Source organism: Jaculus jaculus, chromosome 15 (assembly GCF_020740685.1).
Source record: "Jaculus jaculus isolate mJacJac1 chromosome 15, mJacJac1.mat.Y.cur, whole genome shotgun sequence".
NCBI lineage: Eukaryota > Metazoa > Chordata > Mammalia > Rodentia > Dipodidae > Jaculus > Jaculus jaculus.
Window position 1 is genome coordinate 61084903 of NC_059116.1, and position 25609 is coordinate 61110511.

Sequence of the window (25609 nt, forward strand, 5' to 3'; positions counted from 1 at the left end):
TGACATGAGCATACACCATACTCTGCATCGTACCAGAAATGCTTCACACAAATGCAAAATAACTAATAATCTAGTAATGAAATTTTGAAACTGATTAAACTCTGAACACATCACAAAGACATGAAACAGCTGTTGAAATGCCTGGTTTGGTTGTGTGTACACGGGTGCATGTGTGCTGTGCATACGGGGAGAGGTCACAGGACACCTTGGGGGGCTGGTCCTCTCCTCCACCTTGTTTCGGACAGGCTCTCCCTTCTCTTTCGCCACTGCCAAGGCCATACTATCTGGCCCGTAAGCCCTCATTGGCGATGTGTTGAGATTACAGGCATATGCTACTTGACCCTGGCTGCACATGGGTTCTGGCATCTGAACTCCAGTCATCAGGCTTGCTTTTAATACTTTGTTCATCTGCCCAGACCCAGAATTTGATCTTCTCAATAGTACATATTAACAGGCAATTTCCAGTCAGCCCCTCAGAATGTACGCATAAACCAAAATCCCTATACTGCTATTATATAAATAAAAAAATGCTGCCAGGCATGGGGGGTTACACCTTAATCACAGAATTTGGGAAGCAGAGGTGGGAGGATCACTGTGAGTTCAAGGCCACTCTGAGACTACAGAGTGAATTCTGGGTCAGCCTGGGCTAGAGTGAGACCCTACCTTGAAAAAAAAAGCTGACTCAGTAAGAGCAGATATGAATTGTTTTCATCCTTTAGCACTCAACACACATATAATCCTATTTTGAATATGACTTTATTACCAATAAAATCATTAATCATACTCAGCTCACATGTGTGACAAAACAGCCCATCCAGTGTCAATGCTAATGACGTGGGGTTTTAAACTTGAAGCCAACCTAATACTTCCTTCCATACTCTGGATCATTAAGACTAGACTGACGACTAACATTGATGTTTCTATCTGTGCCCTGGAATTATCTAATAGTTAGAGCTCCTTATCTGCCTGCTCGGGGCTGAAGCTCAGGTGTTTTAATAAAACACTTGAGTCTTTGGGGGATATGCATTCAAACTATCACAGCAAGGAATGTTTAATTAGCTTAACCTCATCAACATCTTACAGACTTACCTAAGCTTGACCTTGTGTTCGACCTTTCTATTATTGCATGCTTACTGGGATTGTTTAATACTGAGCGTTTGGCGAGAGAGATGTCAGCAGTGACCCTTGTGATAGATATCCTGCAGGAGAAAAAAATAAAAGACCCTCTAGTTGTTAGTCTAATAAAAGAACAGAGGTGCCCATGGTCAACATTTTTATGTGTGTATTGGACCAGACGTGTTAGGACATATAATCTTTTATCCTTATCATGCACTTGTCCTACCTAATGTTTTCTTTTTTTTAAAATTTGTGTTATTTCAACCAAATTTGACTAAATTGTCCCACATGCTTGCAAAAGATGCTGGCGAAGAAAATAAACTGTAGGTAGACTTACCCAAACCTTTGTATTTATTGAGTGACAGAGTTGGTGTTTAAAACTGACTCCTGTGACAGTGTTGTGACGGGCATGGGGAAGAAATAAGGACAAAGCCAATCAGCCTTCCTTCAGAGAACTGATGTGTGTGACAAGTATGAAGATCAGAGAAAGTGACCTCGTAAGTGCTGAAAGGTCATGGTAATTCTGTGAAGAGCACATACAGGGTACTGTGGTAGCAATAGTGAGCTAAGAGGGTTGCTTTAGATGGAGCAAAACCAAAAACAATATTTGGAAGCTGAAAATACTAAACAGCTTATACTAGGGAAGGCTGAATGTTCAGGTTGGCAGCAGGGAAAGTTAAAGGCTTACAACATCTGAAGACAGTGGTGGATGTAGAAGGGAAAACTAGAGGCTTGGTTAAACAGTCTTTCGGAGTCACCCCTGCACAACATTAAGTTGCAGATGTTAGTTACATTTTTGGTGTAGGCAGGCAGCTGAACACAGAGCCTGGAGTAGGGTACATTAGGTGGAAGGGATAAAGGATTCTGAATGTTGAGCTCTCATGTTTCCTCACTTAGTATTTTGGGAACCTGGCTTCTGCTTCTATCCTCTAGTCAGAAAGGAAGCATCTTCTCTGGGTAAACAGACTGCAGAAGAATAAAGACAAAGAGATAATGCGTACTGGAAGTTTCCTGTGTAATATATCAGCAAGAATATCCGGGAAGGGCTCCCTGTGAGCATGGAACTTGCAGCTCATTACTTCACAGCTCATTGTCCGCCAGGTCTCTCAGGGAAAGCTCTCATAGGGGAGGCGTTTGAGAAATTGTAGCCACTAGTAAATATTCATTGTTGAAAACCAAAATGTGATTGTGGAACTGGCAAACTTACGTTTAAAAAATAAGGAAATTGGGGGCTGGAGAGATGGCTTAGCAGTTAAGCGCTTGCCTGTGAAGCCTAAGTACCCCGGTTCGAGGCTCGGTTCCCCAGGTCCCACGTTAGCCAGATGCACAAGGGGGCGCACGCGTCTGGAGTTCGTTTGCAGAGGCTGGAAGCCCTGGCGCGCCCATTCTCTCTCTCTCCCTCTACCTGTCTTTCTCTCTGTGTCTGTCTCTCTCAAATAAATAAATAAATAAATAAATAAAAATAAGGAAATTGGGCTGGAGAGATGGCTTAGTGGTTAAGGCATTCCTTCCCTGCATATCTATGGGCTGCTTATTACTTGCTTTTAAGCTGCTATTTTATTATTATTATTATTTTTTTTTTTGGTTTCTCGAGGTAGGGCCTCACTCTAGTCCAGGCTGACCTGGAATTCATTGTGTGCTCTCAGGCTGGCCTCGAACTCATGGTGATCCTCCTACCTCTGCCTCCCTCCCGAGTGCAGGGATTAAAGGCGTGCGCCACCACACCCAGCATAAGCTGCTATTTTAAAGCAGGTGTTGTATGTGTACACAGGCAATGTAGTGAGACCCTTATATTGGGGTGAGGGAAGACAGTGTTACTATGGAACTGAAGTTCTTATGGAGAGGCAAAGAGTGGAGAGAAGCCGACAGATACAAAATACCAGTGTGTCATACTTCAGCAAGAAATGATGCACTACAGCAAAAGTGGGAATGGGAATGTGCTACTCAGAAATGACCTCTTAGTTAAGGTGACATTTTTCAAACCCAAAGGAAGCGATGCTGGGGGAAGGAGTCCCAATCAAAGGGAAAGCGAGCACCTAAATGCAGAGAGTGTTTGCTTTGCACGAGAGTGGGATTCCAGCACAGAGTGGGATTCCAGCACGGAGGCAGAGCTGAGGCTCCTTAGCTCTTGGCAGTCCCCAGGAGGCAACTGTCCTGGGGTGGGGACCACCCTGGGGCCCCAGTGGCGACACAGTACTGCTCAAGCAAGGCACTGCTTACCTTCCTATGTGCTCCGCTTTGCAGGCTGTATGGGCCTGGCCGTTAGTTCGGCTTTGAAGTCATGCCTTTGGAACTCATTACTTGGGGGTCTGTCTGTCCCCCCAGTTCTTGAAAATTCTAAGGGCAAAGTTTCTAAAGGACAATTCAGTTTTGAGAAGTGGTTCTTGCTCCTGTTAGTTTTTTTTTTTTGTTTGTTTGTTTTGTTTTTGTTTTTTGGTGTTTTGGTTTTTCGAGGTAGGGTCTCACTCTAGCCCAGGCTGACCTGGAATTCACTATGGAGTCTCAGGGTGGCCTTGAACTCACGGTAATCCTCCTACCTCTGCCTCCCGAGTGCTGGGATTAAATGTGTGCGCCACCATGCCTGGCTCCCTGTTAGTTTTTAATCAAAACAATTTTTATCAAAAAATGTTTATCAAAACAAAGCAAAGGTTTTTTTTTGTTTGTTTGTTTTGTTTTTAACCAAATGCCCATATTGTGCCTGGAGATTTGGTTTTAATTGGTAAATGGATAAGCAATAGGCTCTTGCTCTGGTTTGCTTTGTTTTTGGTGTTCTGAGTTAGGTTCTCTCTCCATGTAGTCCAGACTAGCCTCAAGTTTGTAATCTTCCTCTGTCCACCTCCTGAGTGCTAGATTTAGAAGTGTGTGCCACCATGTCTGGCATTAAAAAAAAAAAAATGTTTCAAGTAGTTTAACATGTAGCCCAGATAGATTTTGCACTAGCTTTGCAATTTTTTTCCTCACATCTAAACATCATGTACCAGAAAATAAAGTCATGTGATGTGTCCCAGGATTACTGATTTACAATATGCTTGCTTTCCAGAATATTCTGAGATTATAGGACATGACTCATACTGAGTACTGCTCTAGGCACTGAGATCACAGCACACTAGCAAACCTTGCCCTCACTGCCTAGATGATGGAGATTGATAACAAGATAAGTCAACATAAGTGTTTATATATAAGAACACTAGAAAACTAGAGAAGGGAGACAGGACATATGTGGATAATTTCCAGGAGAATATAGGAGAGGAGAGTGTGTATAGCAGAGGCTACTGCAGCCTACGGAGCTTGACTGGACATGGGTCTGGCCATCTGCGCACTAACAAGGAAGTCAGGGCTTGGTGGACATGTAACTGGAGCAGATGTGAGTGAGTGCAGAGAGTCAGCATGGCACATACAGCTCAGTCATGGTTTTTATAAAGAAATGGCCCAAAATGAGACAGCTGGGGACGAACATTCGGTTAAAGGTGAGAGCAACTATATCTTTGCATGCTGATGACATTTCCATTAGAAAGGAAATACTGATGAAGAGAGAAGAAAAGTTGGTAAGAGCTTGTGTGGAAAGTCTGAACAGAATGAGGATGTGAATGAGATCTGGTGCCCAGGAAATGTGTGGTAGCTGAGCAGCTGCTAGCAACACCACATAAAGGAGAAATGCAGAATATTCTGGAGAAACATCCAAGTAGGGAGATAGTTCATGTATAGACTCACATTCCGGTTTTACCTCTATTTCTCCCCTCCCCTGGTTCAAGATGGTCTAGATATGTAACCCAGGATGGCCTTGACTGCAAAGCAATCCTCTTGCCTCAGTTTCCTTAGTATTGGTATGACAGGCATGAGCCAGCATACCTGGTTTGCCTGTTTTCTTTTCTTTCTTTCTTTTTTTGTTTTTGTATTTTTGTATTTTTTTCAAGGTCTCATTCTAACCCAGCCTGACCTAGAACTCACTCTAGCCCCTGGATGGCCTTGAACTTGATCCTCTCCTCTGCCTCCCAAGTGTTGGTGTTAAAGGCATGCACCATCATGCTTGGCTGCCTCTGTTTTCATAATAGACAGGAATACAAGTTCATTGTGAGAAAATGCAATGAAAAGAAATGGTGGAAAGATCTATGGTGAGAGGAGATGGTATAAAAGTCTTTTAGAAGGTGGGAAAATGAGTGAAAGACGTACTAGTTAGTTATATTTAGGCAGCAGTAAGGAGCCAGTGCAGGGTGAATGGAGGGTGAGATGCATCACCAGTGTGGGGTCATGCTGAGCTTAGGGACACGGGTGCAGGGACGAGAGTGCACTGGGTTGAGGATGTGCAACACAAACATTAGGCTGTCTCCAGTGGAATGTGACTGATTTCCTGACATCAGAAACTACTTTGCTCTTGTGGCCACATGTCTGTCCCAGAAGGTTTGGTCATGTTCCAGACAAAATGCATAAATCAGTATTTTGAAATACTCACCGCCCTTCGAATCTGTGTTTTAAAAAATCAAACAATGCTTTTTGCATCATATCTGTGACCTGTAATTGAGAAAAATGGCAAATTAAATATGATAAAATATTTTTATAAAATTATTAGTAATTATGGTAATTATGCTATTCTCAATAACCCTTGAAAACCTGAGTTTCTCACTGGGAAATAATAGCATGTGAAGTTATCACATTTCTGCTTCTGAAATCTAATGAAGTGATAAGTATAAAGAGAAATGTTCTCCCAACTTACAATGTCTTAGTGATGGTAAATTGCATTTCAAATCTTTTCAGTCATTCTTCATTTGATATTGTTTACTAGACTAGGTAAATGGTAGGTTACAGGAATCTGCAAAGCCACCACAAGGTAAGAAAAACACTAAGCAATGTATACCCCAGCTTGGAAAACAACATGTTCAACTGCTATGAGCTCCAGTTCAAATTCCAGACTTCAGACTGGGAGGCAGAGTCACCGAGCACTTGAGCTTGCCAAAGTCAGATGTGCTACGGAGGGCAGCTGCTCACCTCATAGCCCTTTAGAGAAGGGCCCACCAGTACCACTGGCCGCATGGACGGGACCACATCATATGGAGGAGTGTGCTCTGTCTGCAGAGAGAGAGGACACTTAGACTTCTCGTAGGAAGGACACCCAAAAGGCTTTATGCATAATAAGGCAGTCTTTTCTGAACTCTGCTCTGTAAGGCACCAGTTTTTCAAATGTTTAACTTTTTCTAATTGCTTCTTATCTAAAGAAACCTAATGAAAGATTGCTGGGTTTATAACTATACTGAATGGCCTATAGTTTTCTTGCTCTTGTCAAGATGTGTTCATCCTGGAAGCAGGAAGTGCTGCGTGTGAATAAAAACTAGTTGGCATACCAAATATAAACACACCTCATGTAGACTAGGAGCTTTAGGTTCAACGGAAAGTTACTGCTTTTCAGGTGTGTCTGTGTTTTCTGTAGAGTTGAAATGACTTGACCTGACATTGGTGATTATGGAGAAAAAAACAGTTACCTGTGCTGCTTAGGTATTTGTGTGTCACCTGCATAAAATTTAATTTTTGAACAACATGACTCTCATTACCGAACATATGAAAATTCCATTTAAGTTATGAGAGTATAAATTGGCTTGCATGCCTGTTCTAGTAAACAGTAATGATCACTGCTCAGAACTTCGTGATTAATGCTTCTGGCTTTCTGGTTTCTATATGTTGGCAGTTAAATACAAAACATAAGATTTATGTGTAGTGGAGGGAACATTAATGTTTTATAATACATTTAACCATGCTTCAGTGGCCTCTAGTGTTCAAACTAGTTCTTTTGATAAAAGACAATACTAAAATGATCCAGAAATAACCTTTCTTTAATACAAAAGAGCAGCAGTTATGGTTTTAATACTGGGATAAGCACATCATTTGCCCTTATAACTTGTTTGCTCGGTAAGACTCCCTGCATTAAGGAGTATCTGACAAATCTATTTTAAGTATCACATGTACCAAAAGAGAAATGTCCTTTAAATTATTTTAAGGATTTGATAAACTGATGTGCGACTGTGACTGTCACTCAAGAACATTTTACTGGTGCTTACGGGGGCTATTTAAAGGCACATCAAGCTCAGACACTTCCATCCGAGCATTTAACCAGTAGCTGTAGACAGTATGATCAGAAGGGAAACAGATCTTATTGTGACTGTGCCGTCACAAGTTATTGTTTCACATTTAAGCACTCTATCTAATTTTAATGATACAATAAAGACAAAATACATTTTTGCATGGAATTCTGAAACAAGACAACACAGTGACAGCCAGAGGCCAGACAAACAGCACTCTAAAAGCACCGAACACAGAGATGAGCTCAGGCCGGCCCGGTGAGCACGCTCTACAAGCACTGAGCACACGCAGGACGAGCTCAGGCCGGCCAGGTGAGCACGCTCTACAAGCACTGAGCACACGCAGGACGAGCTCAGGCCGGCCCGGTGAGCACGCTCTACAAGCACTGAGCACACGCAGGACGAGCTCAGGCCGGCTCTTCTGAAGGCTACATCATTCACCACACAGTCAAGTAGAAGAATGAACACCAGTGCCGAAGGCATCATAAGCATGTTTGTTAAGTCATTATGTTTTTAAAACCACCTGGTATTGTGCCGGGAATGTTTGGAAGTCACAGCTTTACAACTGCAGTAGAAGATCTCCTTTCCCACCCTTCTAATGAGGAATATCAGTTGCATGCATTTTAGTAACAGCTTTCACAAGTTTTCATTTTAGGTCTTTAAGTCTCAAATGACCCAGTATTTGATAGGTCTTTGGTGCCTTTGATCTGTGACTGCCAATTAGCAAAGGGCTACCCATGCTGGTCGCCAGCCAGCTTCTCAGTCAATAGGGGTAACAACAGAAATTACCTTATTTGATGGAATATTAGTACTTTGTGTCCTGATAATGACATTTTAATCTACCCTTTCTAGCCTGTTCTGCTTGAAATATTCAGTGGAAAAAATTTTGCAAACATTTAAAAAGTTTTGAAATTGAAGGGTAAGCAAACTTCAGAACACTGTCTTGACTAATATGGTTTGATATTGTTCTGCTCTGTGTGAGCAGTGTTGGCTTGCTGACGTGAATACCGTCAGCCACCAGGGGGCGAGCTTCAGCTGGGATGAGAGGAGGACCCGGAGAGATGGCCTGCTGCTCTGGAGGAGCAGGAAGTTTGGGTTTTCTGTTGGAACTCAAAACCTCAGTTGTTTGAGCTTTGCCTTGAGTTCGCTTGTTAATTCAAATTTACTAAAAATCAGTGTTATGTATCATTATCTGACAACTTATTGATAAGCCAAGAGTTCCTCCACAAAACAAAACAGTTATTGCAGAGGGAAAGAGACATTCTGGGCAGAATGGATTTGACTTCATTTGTTTGAGCTAAAGCGTACCCATGGCTATGCTAGACTTGGTGGCCTTAGGGAAGCATGGATCTAAAAGACAGCACAGTGGCTATGGAAAAGTGTTATGTCAAAGAAGGGGAAAATGGAAATTGGGGGTGGGTCCTTTAAAACTAGAGCTAGGAAGCTATAAGACATGCTAAGAGGAAACAGACTGGTATAATGAAAGCTCAAAATTCCCTGGAGTTCAGTCAGGACAGTGTCAGGGTATAGCATCTTGTTTGGCCAATAGCAGAGGCTATGAGTATGGCCACCAGCCTTATTGTCCACTAGGTGAGATGCTGAAATCTGACTGACGGAGAAGGCAGAACATTGGGAAAGTATTTACATATGACAACAGGAAAAACTCACAGTAAACCGCCAGAACAAGCCTGCAGTTTCCAGGTGTCCTGTTCATCTGCAGAGTATGCACCTAGTGGATTAGAAGTTTAACACTGACTAAATTACAACTTGAATGATCTCCTTTAGTACAAGCTATGTATTTGGCTAGCATAAATCAGAATCTAATAACTGTTGCAATATACTTGATTATAAGTTCACTTTCTGGGAAAAAGAAAGACAGACAATACAGGCATGCACGGTTGAGGTGCATTATGTGGAGCTGTTGGTGTTGACGTCCTTGAATGTTTAAACAAATTCCCTTGGCAGATATTATTCCATCAAAAAGGCTCAGAACTGTGATGGTGTCTTAACAGGTCACAAACTGATTTTAGTTGGTTTGAAATGCATGGACTCAGCTGTTAGTAGGTTTTCTTAGAAATGTCTGTATTTAATAAAATGGAAGGAATTAATGCTAATGATGCCAGTGGCAGGAAAAACACAGCTTGTGTCAACGTAAACTTACCGCTTTCTGCTTCTGCTTGGCTACAGCAGCATGGAAAAGAAACAGAGAGTAACAGAGCATGCATGTTACCGGCTTGTCAAAGGACGCAGACAGTCAACAGGACTAGAAAGGTGACGCAGTGCGGTTGAGCGGTGGACAGTGGGAGCTGGGAAAGTCATGTTACCTTCTTAAAGAAGGGCATTCTTTTCTCTTTGGAGTGGGGTGACGTTACACTGTTTGCACTGGGTTTAGGGGAGCGGTGGTTTGCTGGAATATCATTTTCTTCTGCATCTAAGCCAGTAGCATCTATGTCTATAGCTATATACAGACAGACAATTCAAAAATCATCAGGTAGACAGGAGAGGAAAAACAGGTTATAAAGAAAATAAAATGAAAGTCAACAGACTAACTACTATAAAAGATCTACCATGAGTGCTTAACACATTACACAAAGCAAAATCTATAAAGGTTCAGCATGTTAAGAACGTGACATAACCAAATCTAACAAAGCTAAAGATGACTCTGATAGCGTCTGTTTGCTTGAGCAAATCTGCTTCATGCTAAATATCTGATGGATAGTTTTAAAGAAACATTTTAACTTGTCTCATGTTGATATTCTCTAAGTCAGCTGCATGAATGTATGGTTCTGCACATCTGGCTTCACTCAGTGCAATATCTTAGCCTATTTGATTTTATAAAAGACAAATATTCTGTAAAACATTTGATATAACAGGCCACACATTTCTCATTTTGTTTGATTGAAAATAAGGGACCATGGGAAAAGTTCACTAAAATTCCAATAGGCATTTGAGTGAAAGAGTAGAAAATCCTCAGTTTAGGCAACAGAAAGAAGTCACATGCAAGGCAAGTGGTTCAGAGAGGCTTCAGCATGGACTTCAAGACAGCATGAATGAACACTAGTTGGGGAAAACTGGGTTAATGGAATCAGTCTCATTAAATCAAATAAGATTCCAGCTGACTTAGAATGCCTCTGGGCATGCTATATAAGAGGCACAAAGACCTGAGGGAGTGTGCCTCTGGTTTCCACACATGCAAAATTAAGGTTATAGGCTGGGTGCTTGACATAATTTCACCTCTAAAAACTTTCAAACTGAAAATACAGCTCTAAGGGTAGTAAAAAAGCAATACATGACTTCATTACCAAATATGTAAAAATGTTTCCACGAGTTTGCTATAGAATTTTATAACTTAAAGAATCAAGTGGAAAGTAGATTACCTCTTAAGATCTGAAAGCTGAACTCGAAGTGTAACAGACATGCTTTGTGAGCACTCAGCCATGGCAGAACACAGACGCTCGCTCTACTGCCTCTGCGTCTCACTCAGGCCTCTACGATGCTGCCCTTTAGGTGAGGACACTGCTGGGCCCGGGCCCAGGTGTTCAGTTCTTTCTACTTCCCCTTTGGGGTTATGTCCCCAGTGTCAGGATTCAGAAAGATATCATAGACTTAGCTTGATAGGAAATCACTTTATGGTTGTTGAAATTAGGTCAAGCAGAAGAGAATTTACTTACCCTAGGAAGACATCACACTAAACATGTTAACTCTAACAAAAACCACACTGCACTCAAGTTTAAGGAGCAAGTTACCATTAGGAACAACAGTTTGGTCTTGCAGGACCATTTTCTGACATCTACAAACTGAACCTGGTGCTTAAAGAAGCCTCTTTGAGCCTTTTCAAAGGACCCAAGATCATCTGGCAGGCATCACATTATTTTTCAGTTTTGCAGTTATTCAGGCTTTTAAAAACTAGCATCTCATATTTAATTCTGTTTCTTTTGGTTAGTTCAGGAACCTGTGATGGAGTGAATACCTGGCTTTGTCTGCACAGTATTAATATATCAGCTCTGGCTTATATCATGAATGAATTAGGGTTTTCTATCAAAGGAAAGTAATGATGACTAAATAGATTTTATATGTTTGGGGGGAGGGCTTTCTTTTTGCCTCATATAGCATGCTAATGAACTAAAAGCTTGGTGAGCAGAGACACATCATACAACACAGGGGTTGAACCAATTTGGACATTTATAAAACACTATAGCTCTTTGCTCATATAGGAAAGTTTCCTTATAGGGTTCCTTGAATGACATTAGCCTGCTGGGGGGCAATGTCTGGAGGAACAGTTTTCCTCGACTCTAACAAGGAAACATGTTCTTTGGACCTTACAAACATGTAGGAGAGGATCCCAGACCATTTGATCACTCTCCTCACAGGTCTTGGGTTTCTCTTCTGGCAGCAAGTTCCCATACATGTTATCCTGTTCACCTCTCATGAAGCATATGAAAGCCGTGTTTAGATGCTAGCACCCTCCAAGACCTTTCTGGAAATTTGGATAGATACCCAGTCAGAGGCCAGACTTGACATAACCCAAGGACCCTAGTTATGAATTAGATTGTATGATTTGTCCATTGAATAGTCTTCGGTGATCATCAGATAGTTTATTTTAAAAGAAAGACTGGAAATCCATAGACAAGTAGAAATGTGTAGACAGGTAACAGAGGCACCGCCAAGATGTTTGGCTGTCCACCTGTGTAACGGAAACTCACCTGTACTTCAACACCAGGCACTCAGAACCCCTTTCCAACTCACTACTTTTGATTTTATGTGAATTTAGGTTTCAAAGTATCTGGATCCATTTCAAAACACTGAGAATTCTAAAACATGGCCACTTTAGAAGTATATTAAGAAACAACTCTTTGAGGGGTTCTATATACTTTTTTTAAAACTCAAATGATTCTCTTTTACTGCAAGATGGTACCCACTTTTTATTTCATAGTTGTATTTAAATACCCTGTCAAACATTAGTATTGGGGAAAGTATTTCCAAATATTTTATTCTTCACTGATATTTCTTTGCTTGTTTATTCATTTATGTTGAGAACCATGGGAACATTGTTGAAATATAAATTTTACATTAGTCTTAGAGCTTGGGTCAAATTGAGCAAAATTCAAAGGTGAAGTATACACACACGTGTAAGCATTTGATATGTGTTGTGCAACTGGCCACTACCTCATTTCTCAGTTATATATTAGAAATTATTCCTCATTTTAGCAATGAGGTGGAGGAATTATGGATAGGGCCTTTAGGAAACAAAGATAAAAAATACAATTTCAGGACAATTCACAATTAATTGGTGGGGCAGTTTTTCTTGAGAGTGAATTGTAGTAATTTTCTCTAGATTTTTCTGAAGCCTTCCTTTAGCTCTATTGAGCTATTAATATGAAAATCATCATAGAGTTCAGACGTCTTTACTGTGCATTTTACATTTGGTAATATATCCAGGCCAGTCAATCACAGTGTTTTCTATTCTGGGTATTCATGGAAGTGATGACAGCCTTATATCTGGCACACGCCTTTAATCCCAGCACTCGGGAGGCAGAGGTAGGAGGATCACTGTCAGTTTGAGGCCACCCTGAGACTACATAGTGAATTCTGGGTCAGCCTGGGCTACAGTGAAACCCAACTGTGAAAAACCAACACACACACACACACACACACACACACGTTTAAAATTCTAGCAAAGTTTTTAAGTCATCTTTATTTCATTAAGCTAGACTTTTACTAGTACATAGAGAGGACTCTATCACAAGTGATTTAACAGTTTTCCATTTTAAGAGCCTCCCGACAGTCTCAGGAGTCTCATGATTATCTTGAGATAATCTTGACAATATGTATGTAAGGTTTTAGAGGAATCCCTGCAGCTTTATACATTTCATAATAGCAGTAGGCTCCTTTCCCTTGAGCATCCAGAGGATTCTGATCAAGGAAGGACATAAGCTTCCTCTTAGAGCTGCAGAAGCATCGATTTTCACCCCAGGCATACATTTGATTTAATGTCGAGAAGCTTAATATTCCTCAGGTTATGTCATAGTTTCTGCTGTCAATATATATCCTATACCAATTAATTTTTGCACCTAGATTTTACTTACTTAAAAAACTGATTTTTTGCTTTTTGCTAAGTGTTTTGTTGTTAAAAGCTGTCAACATTCAGGAAGTAGCTATGGTGATTAGTAATAGAGAATACTGTTTCTTAAATGCAGTAGTCACACTACAGCCAGTTCCTTAATTTCTCCTTGGATGTACAATTTGATATCTTTTCATTTCTAGCTTTCTAGACCTCACTACAGAATCACTTTGCCTTAATGTTCTGGCAGCCAGTCCGAGGGATCTTTCTATGATTCCCAGTTAACAAACTCAGACATTAATTAGGTTTTTCACTCCAAGACAGTCTCTTAGTCATACAGAACTTCAACTTTTGCACATAATGGTAGAGCTGCCAAGTTTAGCAAAAAATTAAAATAAAATAGATATATAGATGTATGTATAGTTAAATTTATACATTTATGGGTGAACTTTATGTATAAATTTAGACATAAGTATACATGTTAATATAACATATAAATAGATATATAAATTTATAGATAAAATTTAGTGTTGTCTCATAAATTTTAAAGTATGTACATGTATTAAAAATATTTGTATTTATTTAACACTCAAATTTAACAGGATATCCTTCATTTTATCTAGCAAAAAAGCCCACTAAATTGGGGTTACAAAACAGAAGTTACTCCTACCTTACATGATGTTTTCTTTTTGTCTTAAATTTCTGCACATTATCTGTATCTTCCCCAAAGCTGGTTGGCTGTCTCTCATGGCGGGCCAGTCGTTCCACCTTTACTTGATTCTCTATTCCTCTCCTTTCTATAGTTTGAATCCCACTTCTCCCTTCATCTGACATTATACTGTGCTGTGATAGTTGTTGAACATTTGCATATTTACCACCCATGACAATTGTCATGCATAAACTATCAAATCCCTTTTGGCACCATAAAGTAAACCCATTGACACTCCTTTTTGTTTTTCAAAGTCATAACTGCCATAATTTTCCTAATTTCACAGGGACATTTTTATTGCTGCTAATTTTACCACTTGAAAGGTTACTGGAGATCCAGCGTATGTCAATGCACAGAATGAGGACGCCTGGTGGGAGCCTGAAGTGCAGCGCGCAGTGCTCGGCATGGGCCCACTTACCAGATGATGGTGGCGTAGATCTCCGGGAACTAGGTACTACGTCACCCAAACTGGACGATGAATTTCCTCCTGATTTACTGAAGTAAAGAAAAATTCACATTAAACCTGACACTTATTTCGGATCCTAAAATATTTATACTTCTCAACAATGTGTATAGTCCATTATGTTTTACTGAGATTTGTATGTGTATTTCTGGTAATGCAGTTTTTGGCTGGGCAAGCGCTGATCCACTGAGTTAAGTCCACAACCTCCTACATGTGTAGACATTTCTGGAGTACTTGAAAGCATCTTATGATACTATATGTTTTCAGGCTCAAGGATTAATTTTAAAGGTCTCTGTGAGAAGGGAAGAGAGCTAGGATAATTTCTGCAGCCATCAAGTTCTACAGCCAGAAAAACAGCAGAGGTTTTCTTTGTGTTTTTTAAAAAATATTTTTTTTATTTATTTGCAAGCAGAAGGAGAGAGAGTGAGAAAAAAATGGGTGTGTCAGGGCCTCGAGACACTGCAGTCAAACTCCAGATGCATGCACCACTTTGTGCATCTGGCTTTACATGGGTACTGGGGAATTGAACTCTGGTCATTAGGTTTTGCAGGCAAGTGCCTTAACCACTGAGCAATCTCTCCAACCCTCATTTTCTTTTTATTTCAGATCTGCTGGAGGCAATGTCCAGGACCTTAGGGCTAACAAACAGAATATTTCCCTCCAGCTTAGTTCTAGCTCCTTTGGCTTAGTTTGATTATCTTTAGTATTGTAAGCTTGAAGGTAGTCATGTTTTCACAGGCAGCCTGTAAAAGTAAAACAGCAGTGCCTATACTCACTAACCCTTAAGACACAGGAGGAAACCTGGACACAGACTGCATTATGCTTTAACCAGCAGACAGAATCTGGAACATATCCTAAGCATAATTAACATGGAGGTTTAAATGTGGCTAATTTTAAAACATTTTGAAGATTATTCAAAACTTCTGAACTACCAAATTCTAATGTTTCATGGAATGTATGCTCTGTCTTTTGAAGCTTTGGTGTTAATAAAACAATAACATTTATGGTTTATCAATATTCAGGAATGCAAAAATATTCTAAATTGTCTTTTCATACAAAGATGGCAAGGAACTTATTAAAAGGCTGTCTTGGAACTTGAGCAAGATGACTGCGGTGCCTGATGCTTTTTACCATGGAGGGCAGGCTCTGCCTGCAAGAACTTTTTACCAGGACTGTGCATTAAAGGACAATATTTGCCTAAGTACTGATATGAAGATATAAATTCTGCTTTCACTGATCCACTGAATTTTATTCCAGGCAGGAAGAAGGGTGCTGGGTCCTTGGACTTGTCTGCATATGGCGCCATGTAAAATTCACTATATTCTCACGAGTGTCTTAGGAAAGCTTCCTAGGAAGGCTTATTCAGCCCCAGCCTGTTACATCAATCACCTATCTGCTCTCTGCAAAGGCCATCTGAACTGGCTTCATACCTTCTTTTTGCATAGTAACAGTGAGTAGAACTGAAAATTGAACTTCTCAAGGGAAAATGAAACTAATAGGCAACAAGCACTGCGATTTGCCAGTGGTGTCTGAGCGCCATCTCTAAAGGGTCTCCCAGCCATGCCGAGCAGCTACGGACAGTGCGTTAGTCACCACAGCTATTCCATGCCAAGACTATTTTCAGTAAATGATTAGGACTTCAGAGTTTCTTTTGTGCTAAGATCAGAATGTAATATTTTGTGACCTTAGCTATTTTCATAAATGATCATAATTTGATTCTCAGATGGGATGAAAATTAGATAATGGGATGAAGTTTTTTATATATGCAGCAGCTGTGATGTGTCAATAAACCATATCAATGCCTATTCAGTGCATAATAAAGCTTATAGAATACAGCAAACCCCACAGGGTGTGAATGATGGTATAACCTGAGCTTCTTACATGGACACTTGACCTTTTCCTCGTACCTGGAATAGAATTTTCCTTGCTTGGCTCTCTGTTCATGTTGTAGCCTCATGTTTTCTATTTTGACCGGGCTTGGAATGAATCCAATTTCACAGCCTTCTTTTACCAATCTTCCTATCCACCAGTCATTATTAAATTTCTAAACAGAAAATCAAACATTAAAATCAGTGCATAGAAGTTCAAATTTCTGAATCTATTTCTTTCATATTAGCTATTTTCACTGGAGAGAAAGATGACAAGTACAATGAAATAAGCCTAAAATATCATAACTCAAGAAACCCTCAGGTTCATGCATGTTGTTCATGAGCGGGAAATTGGATGTACTCAGCAGGTCAATTCATGTTTTCTTGTGCTGAATTTGCCATATGCTGTCAGAGCAAGACACCACTAGGAACTGGGAAGTGGCATATAGCCCTTTCCCTCAGACAATCAAATAAATTATAAATATTAATAGAATAAATCATGAAATATATCTGAAAATTTTTGTGCCAGAACAAAATTTACCTTTGTGCAGTTTTGTAATTAGGCAATAGTGTTTCCAGGTGACTTTTCTTCTGCTCAGGTTGATCCTTTCTCTTTAGCAGGCAGAGTATCTTGAATGTGTACCATCTCATTTCATTGTCCTCAACTAAGCCTGCTCCTAGGCACTCGAGAAAAGAGTGCTTATTGTTTTTCTTGCTCTCGTAGAAGAGCCTCCTCTAAGTACTGGCTATCACGTGGATTAATCTAACACTGGTTATAAACCAGGAGTCTAGACATACCATCACTTCTGAAAACTTATTTTTTTTTCATTTAGCCAGCATTTCACATCTTTACCTACAAGTTACTGGAATAGAAGTCTCTTTTTGTGGGCAGTCATTACCCCATGTACTCACAGCCTTAAAGTACGTTCATGAGTTCAGTTTCCATAAGTTCCCTATGATGCATTGTCTCACAGGTGGAAGAATATCAATTTTAAGTCCCTTCCAGGCCCAAGAAAAGCTTGTGTGCACACAGAATACCATAATGGAGAGGGGGAGGGAATCTCTGTCACTTAATATGGCATTTAACACATGTTGATGCCAAACAAAATTTAAAAGTAAATATAAGAAAGGTTTCTTATCTACAGAGTGTGTCATTGTTACATAAGGGTGGGGGGAGGAGGAATTTTCCAGATATCTCTTTTCTTGATTCAATGGTTTAATTCCTACTATTTTTCTTTCCTACTGAAGAAATTTTGCACTTTTTTTTCCCCCCAAGGTAGGGTCTCACTCTAGCCCAGGCTGACCTGTAATTCACTATGGAGTCTCAGGGTGGCCTCGAACTCTTGGCAATCCTCCTACCTTTGCCTCCCGAGTGCTGGGATTAAAGGCATGCACCACCACACCTGGCAAAATTTTGCACTTTTTAAAAATATTTAATTTAATTTATTTATTTCAATGACAGAGAGAGAGAGAGAGAGAGAGAGAGGTGCACCAGGGCTTCTAGCCACTGCACACTCCAGGGCATGCACCACCTCACACATCTGGCGTACATGGTAGTAGGGAATCAAACCTGGGTCCTTAGGCTTTGTAGGCAAGCACCTTAACCACTAAACCATCTCTCTAGCCTGAAAATTTGCATTTTAAAGAGGAAAAGGAAAAGGGGCACCAGAGGTGTGAGTATAGAAGTTGTCAGAAGAGAACAGAGTAGGAATTCTGTTATTAAAACTCCCTAGGAGCCTGGCATGGTGGTTCACACTTATAATCCCAGCACTCAAGAGGCAGAAGCAGGAGGATCATGGTGAGTTTGAGATCATCTGAGCTACATAGTGAATTTCAGGCCAGCCTGGGCTACAATTTTTCTATAAATAAATTAATAAATTAAATGAATAGAAAGAAAAGCCATCAAACACTCTTCAGATGTTTAAATTTCAGACGTCAGGAAAATAAAGGTTAAACAGTAAGAGGAAAAGAACAGGTTCTGCATAAATGAAGGGATCTACTCTGTTCCCAATTCTAGGCCAGAGAGGCCAAGGGGACCTTAAGGTTGTGCCTGAAGACTCTGGCTCCTTTGTCCTCCAGAAGTGTTCACTTGTATCAGGAAACATTGACAGGCACTGATTCAGCGAGTGTGTTGCCCCACTGCAGCTAGACCCAGTGCTGTTTCCCTGCAGTGAAAAGTAAGCAATGATGTCACGAGATGGAAGGCCCTCCTGAGAGAAACTGAAATGATTTTCCTTACTTCCTTAACATGCAGAAAGTCTTTCGTCTCAAAGGAGATGGCCATGCCAGGCACGGGGACGTCATCTTCATGGGCTGCACTGTAGCTGACATTGGTCCGAACTGCAAATGCAACGGGTTTTGTCTGAAGAGAAGAGAAGAGAAGAAAAACAATGAGAAATTAAAAAAAAAAAAAAAAAAGAACAGTGTCATTTCCTGCTTCCTCTGAAATAGTAAGGCACCCTGAGCAATTGTGATTGTTGCATTGGTTCCTTATCACAAAACAGCTTGTTAGTATTCCCAGAGCAGGAGACAGCTCTCCACCACATACCACCCACTTCTGAACTAGAAAAAAGACCCTTGTTCTCTTTGAAAGGACAAAATAATTAAGTGAAGATGGATGACTGAAATACATGTTTACAACATAGCAATATGTAGCCATAACACTCAAATAGGAAGAAAATGTCCAGTTCTTTGGTTTTCGTGAAAAAGATATGGAAATTTCCTCCATACCTCAAACAGCCACTTTAATTAATCATTAATGATATGTTTCCCAATGGTACAATATTTTAGGTGAAAAAGAACCAGGGTGTATTACCTCCAACTTCATTATTCATGGCTACAGGGAATTATGAAACCATTGACATTTTATTCTAATATCTGTCCTTGAGTTTGCTCAGCCATAAATATAGCATTAGTTTCACTATCCTTCAGTATTTGATGCTTCTGATCACTTGTGGAGAAGCATCTGTCCTTTATTGGCAATACATTTATGTGCAAGATGAAAGCCGTAGCAGGCTGAGAAGTGGTTAAAGGACCCCACTGTTCTAACTGGCATTTGTGCTCCGCTCTATGGGGAAGTGGTTTGTCCCAAGAAGCTTCTTTCTACTCAGAGATGTTTATGTTTGGACCTGCCCAGGAGGACTGGGGTGGTAGAAATGGAGAAGACCCATCTTCATTCCCTAATAGTCCACAGTTAATCTACTACCTGATTATTGTCTGAGCTGAAGAGACCTGAGGTTATTCTGCTCCACCCACAATTTTCAGGTTGTGAAAGAAAAACCAAATAGATATGAAGTGGCTTTATATGTTCAAAAACCTATTCCATTAAAATTAAAATCCGTTAAAATTCATGTTTGTTAAGAAAGGGTCTAGCTGTGCATCCCAGGCTGAGCTCGTGAATTCATGATCCTCCTTCGGCTCCTGAGTGCTCGGATTATATAGACAACACACCACCACAGCTGGTGCACAACAATGTTTAATTATACTGGGAGTGCTGCCCCTTTATAGAGTGAGGACGTGCGTGGCGTGTGTGTGTGTATGTGTCTGTGTGTGTGTCTGTGTGTGTGTGTCTGTGTGTGTGTCTGTGTGTGTGTGTGTGTGTGTCATCAGCAGTTCTACCACTGAGAATCTTTGATATCATGATTATATTTCTATTTTTTTCTTATAATCTTTTTATATGTATATCTTTTACCTCCAGAGTACAATTGTTATGTATTTGATTTGGTCTAATATTTAGTATTTTCATGTATTTTTTCATGTGATATGTCTTCTACACGCAAGTAATTACCCTTATATGTACTTCTCGTCTAGTGAGACCCAACACAAGTCATTTAATTGCAATGTCTCTCTCACACCAAAGACGTTAACACAGCTGAATATGTGTCTCGTGATGCAAGTTCAGTCTCTGTCATATTCAAAATAGTTTACTCCATAAACTAGAATATCAAACTTTTTTTTTTTGAGGTATGGTCTCACTCTAGCCCAGACTGACCAGGAATTCACTATGTAGTCTCAGGTGGCCTAGAACTCACAGTGATCCTCCTACCTCTGCCTCCCCAGTGCTGGGATTAAAGGTATGCACCACCACACCTGGCTCAAAACTGTTCCATTTTCATGCTTATAGTGTTCTATATTTTTATTTCTGACTTTCTTCAGTAATACTCAGATACTGGGACACTTTCATCCTTTTCAAGCAACTCGATATTTCAAGGGAACATTTAAGGAATCCATTTACTGTAGGGAACAACTCTCTATTGGCTGTACCCTACTTTAGGTTGATGCATTGATGTTTGGCCAAACCTCAGTGTAGTTGAGAGCCACACAGGAATTTTTTTTTGTCTCAGCATGTGGGGCTTGTGATCTTGTGCTCACTGAGAAATTTCCTTTCATGTGGACACCTGCCATGTTTTCATAGTGTTCCAGTACTGTGGCCTTGGGACAGGAGTCAGTTCATTCCTGTTTCACTCTTGTGGAACTCAGCAGTTAAAGGCTGATAATATATAATGGATAGTATATATACATGTATGATATATAATATGTATTATATAATTATACAATAAAATATTTAAAAAGATCAGTGAATTTTGAGGCTGGAGAGATGGCTTAGCTATTAAGGTGTTTGCCTGCAAAGCTTAAGGACCCAGGTTCGATTCCCCAGAACCCACATAAGCCAGATGCACATGGTGGTACATGCATCTGGACCCGTGTGTAGTAGTTAGAGCTCTGGCGCACCCATTATTTCTCTCTAATAAATGAATAAATAAAATATTACAAAGAAGATTAGTGAATTCTAACTGAGTTTTAAAAATTATTTATTTGCAAGAAGTGAGAGAGGGAGAGGAAGGGAGGAGAGAGAGAGAATGGGTGCACCAGGGCCTCTTGCCTTTGCAAATGAACTCCAGATGCATGTGCCACTTTGTTCATCTGGATTTTCCATGGGTATTGGGGAATCCAACCTTGGCCATAAGGCTTTGCAAGCATGTACCTTAACTGCTGAGCCATCTCTCCAGCCACTTTTGTAGTATGAATGTTCTGAGACCAGTGACTCTTTCTCCCTCTCCTTTTCTCTCTCCTGGGATATAAGATCAACAGAGCCAAGAAACACTGGCTTTACAGGAGGGCTCCTAGGAATACACAACAGTGGAGACTGTAGGAGAGACTGATTGGCAGTGGACTCCAGAGTTGCTCTAGACTTTGAAGATAACTCTATTTTCACTATTCCAAGGACTTTATTTTCATGCTAGTGCCATAGCTTCAATCTACTTTTTCAGGCTTTTTTGTTTGTTTGTTTTTGGGTTTGGTTTTTTGGGGTAGGGTTTCACTCTTGTCCAGGCTAACTTGAAATTCACTATGTAGTCTCAGGGTGGCCTTGAACTCATGGAAATTCTCTTATCTCTGCCTCCCAAGTACTGTCATTAAAGGTGTACATCACCATTCCTGGCTCCTTTTTCAGTTTTTTTTTTTTTTTCTTGGTTTTTCGAGGTAGGGTCTCACTCTAGCCCAGGCTGACCTGGAATTCACTATGTAGTCTCAGGGTGGCCTCGAACTCATGGCGATTCTCCTACCTCTGCCTCTCGAGTGCTGGGATTAAAGGCACGCGCCACCACGCCCAGCCCTTTTTCAGTTTTTTAAAAAGATTTATTTTATTTATTAGAGAGATAGAGTGAGAGCGAGCATATGTGCCAGGGCCTCTGGCCACTGCAAGTGAACTTCAGACGTATGCGCCACCATGTGCATCTGGCGTATGTGGCACCTGGAGAATTGAAGTTGGGTCCTTAGGCTTTGCAGGCAAGCACCTTAACTACTAAGCCAACTTGTCAGCTCCTTTTTCAGTTTTTAAGAGAGTGTGAATGATTGCATATGTGTGTGCACATATGGATGTGCATGTCAAGGTTTGAGAATAACCCCGAAGTTGTCCTCTCCTTCCACTTTACCTGAGAAGGGTCTCCCTTGCAGTTTAAGTTTTGCCCATCTCTGTGTGTTAGTCTGTCTGGGAGCCTCTGCCTCCCGTTGTCTTCGGGTGTACAGGTGCATGTACCATTTTGTGGACAGCTTTACAAGGGTGCTGAGGAATTGGATCTGGGCCAACAGGCTTGCAAGTAAGTGCCTTTGACCACTGGGCCATGTCTCCAACCTGCTCTCTGCTGTTCCTGCGCTCTTAGCTCAGGGTGCTGTGGCCGTGAAGTGCCGGCTCATGGAGCAGAATGTAGACAATACCTTACTGTTCCAAGACAAGTGTAGTCGCCGCGTCTCATAGGGGAAATAGGAACTGAAGAAGCTGTCACGCACGCTCAGGCGTCCGATCACACTATCTGCTTAGGTGGTAGGTTTGGTGGTTTAAGTTCCATATATATTCTCTCATTATAATTTCTCAGTTTCATTTTGCTCTTTCAGTGACAAACAAAAATCTTTCCAATTTAGAAGGAAAAGTTTAAACTTTATTCCTTATATAGGGAGAAACTTTTCAACACATTTTTTTTTGTATAAGATTTCAGTCTTGTTAGATTTATTATAAACTATCAAAGGTAGTTTTAGAATTCTTCCAATAGTGAAATGTTAAACCAGCATAATAAAGAAAATATAACAGCTTGTTATTTGCCCTGATGACTGAGCAATAAGTCAGACTGAATAAAGCAGAAAATAACCACATATCATCATGAGATAAAATTTATGTATTCTGTTGGATGGTTTGAGAAACTGAACTGTTGGAAGGCCGTCTCCAGAATTCTTTTAGCAAATATATGTTAACATACTTTATATCTTAAGTCACTATTCTGGTATAGCATAATATTTTAGTGGTGATGATATCCTAACTAATATAATTTTAAAAATCACTAACACAAAGTCATATGTGTAGTATGTAACCATAGGGAAGGCCTGACAGGCAATATAAGATGAGGTGCTTGGGGAAAGCCTTTTCTACAATTTTTGTGGTACATGAAGGTTTGTATCTGATACAACTAGAATACATCAATGAACAACAGACATTAAGATTGCCTGCCTTCCACAGTTACACGGTAGACAGGAGACACAGACCAAAAGTAAAAGGGATTTATAAAATGAAGGATATAGAATGTTTAGTGGTAAAATCAAAATCAAACTAAGGGAATGCAGAGTGCAAGGTGACAGACAGGGGAGTATAGGTAGCTTGCATCGGAGTTGTTGGAAGAATAACACTAAGGAGAGGAAGTTCAGGTCTCTGAAAATCACCCGGGGGGAACAGAGAGGTTTCAAAGAAGGCGCAGAGAACCCCTGTGTTGGAGGAAGACAAGGAGTTCAAAATGACTGACATACAGTAAGGCAAGGAAGAAAAGATGAGGTAAGAGCTCTCAGGTCACAGGCAAGACTCTTTCAGCTTGTAGTCTCAGTGGTGAGGCTTTTCAACAGGGAAGTGACGTGGTCTGGTCTGATGTATTAAAGACTGTGCTGACTGTTAAGTAGGAAAGAGTTTAAGGGTAGGCTAAGCAGCAATGATTGAAGTTGGAGGTGATTTTGGTAATCCACACGTGGAGATGATGCTTGCTCAGATCAAAGCAGTAGCAATGAGTATGGTGAAAAAGTCTACTTTATCCAGATTCATTTTCAAGGTAGAAAGGCAAGATTTCCTGACAGGTTCATCATGAGTGTGAAGGAGAGTCAAAAATGATGCTAAATGTTTTGAGAACTAAAGGAGAGAAAATCAAAGTGATGTAGGTAAGACTGCAGGTCCAAATAGGAAGCAAAAATTAGAAATTCCATGTTGAATATGCAAAACTTGAGACAGTGTAAAACTAGTGTGTGGAAGAATGCATGAAGCCTGAAAGGAAGATCTGGGCTCAGACATACCAGTGGCATTTAAAGGCATGAATGTGGATGGCATAACCAAGGGAATATGCATACATCAGGACCCCTGAGCTAGCAAATAGGCTCAGAAGGAGCAATAGGAAGGAGAAGGACCATTAAACTGGAATTTTAGGAAGTAAAGAAAATAGGAGAAATGATGAACTGTGTTAAAAACGTCTAATAGGAGCTGGCTCAGTGGTTAAAAGCACTTGCTTGCAAAGCCTGACAGCACAGGTTCAATTCCCCAGTACATGTGTAAAAGCAGAAGTGCAAAGTGGCTCATACATCTGGAATTGTTTGCACTGGCAGGAGTCTCCAGTGCATCTGTACTTTCTCTTTCTCCCCCTCTCTGCTTGCAAATAAATACAAAATATTTTTTAATACTTCAAGAACCACCAAGTGGACTTGTAACCCAAAGACCACTGTTGGCTCGGTCAAACAGCTTGGTGGAGGTTAAAGCCGTAACAGAGTGAGGGCAGAAGAAAGGAGAGGATTTGGACATATGGTGATGTTGATCCAAGGTATCATTTGCTGCAGAAAGGTGAAAGAAATGGAGTAGAATGGTGCAAATCCTTCTCTTTTCAAATGATTTAAATTCTATTTCTGATTTTGGCCTTCACTGTTAGACATTAGTAATTGCTAGGGAAATAATTAAGGGATCTCTTTCTATTAGGGAAATCAGGTATCATGTAATTGTCCATCAACTACTATAGGCAAGACTGTCAGAAACGGCCAAACTACCAGAGACAGCAGGATAGCTGACTGGGGTTTTGCTCTATGATTAACGTGCATATATATAAATGTAAGTGTATATGTATTTACTAGTTTACTAAGAATTAAGCACAGGTTGGCTTTTAGTGGTGTTGTTGCTGTTGCCAGTAATGAAGAGGAACCCTAGGGCCTTATATCTATTAGGTACGCACTCTAGCACTGATATATATGTATGTATATCTCCTCAGCTTTCTTTTTCACTTTTTATTTTAAAACAGGTCTCACTAAGCTGCCCAGGCTATACTTGAACTTGTGATTCTCCTACTTCAGCTATCAAGTAGTTGCTATGACAAGATCTGTGCCACCAGGACCAGTGAGGGGAAACTATTTTTTTTTAATCTTATCACTGTAAAACCATGAAACTTACAAAATATGAACCCAGAGTTGTGATTTTTTTCATATGATTTTATCATTTCACAAATGATTAAAAAGTAGATGAATTTGCAAAGGTTTCATAAAGTGAATAGCAATTCTTAAAACATAATAACCTTAAGTGCTTATTTAAAATCAAGACTAAAGATAGCCCTTGTTGTAGTAGCTCCACGTTGCTGGGTGAGCACCCAAGCCAGGCCCAGCTCAGAGGAGGAAGGGCTTTATTTCCAGCGTATAGACCCAGGGGGCACTGCATCAGTGGGGGAAGAAATGGCTTCCATACATCCAATCAGAGAGAAACAACCACACAGCCAGCACACATCCAAAGCAGCAGAGGGATCCAGGCAGAGCTCAAGCCTC

At 40.4% G+C, this 25609-nt stretch overlaps 1 protein-coding gene across 3 annotated transcripts in view; it reads right to left on the reverse strand.

Moving 5' to 3' along the window:
- Positions 1 to 25609, reverse strand: part of Cacnb2 (calcium voltage-gated channel auxiliary subunit beta 2) — a 350607-nt gene that overhangs the window by 12871 nt on the left and 312127 nt on the right. For all 3 annotated transcript variants that reach the window (XM_045134924.1, XM_004668405.2, XM_004668404.2), the window contains 7 exons: positions 18525 to 18647; positions 16325 to 16461; positions 14373 to 14449; positions 9509 to 9642; positions 6100 to 6180; positions 5567 to 5625; positions 1090 to 1199 (listed from right to left, as the gene is read on the reverse strand). In XM_045134924.1, coding sequence (XP_044990859.1) covers positions 1090 to 1199; positions 5567 to 5625; positions 6100 to 6180; positions 9509 to 9642; positions 14373 to 14449; positions 16325 to 16461; positions 18525 to 18647 — 721 coding nt within the window. The remainder of the gene's footprint in view (positions 1 to 1089; positions 1200 to 5566; positions 5626 to 6099; positions 6181 to 9508; positions 9643 to 14372; positions 14450 to 16324; positions 16462 to 18524; positions 18648 to 25609) is intronic.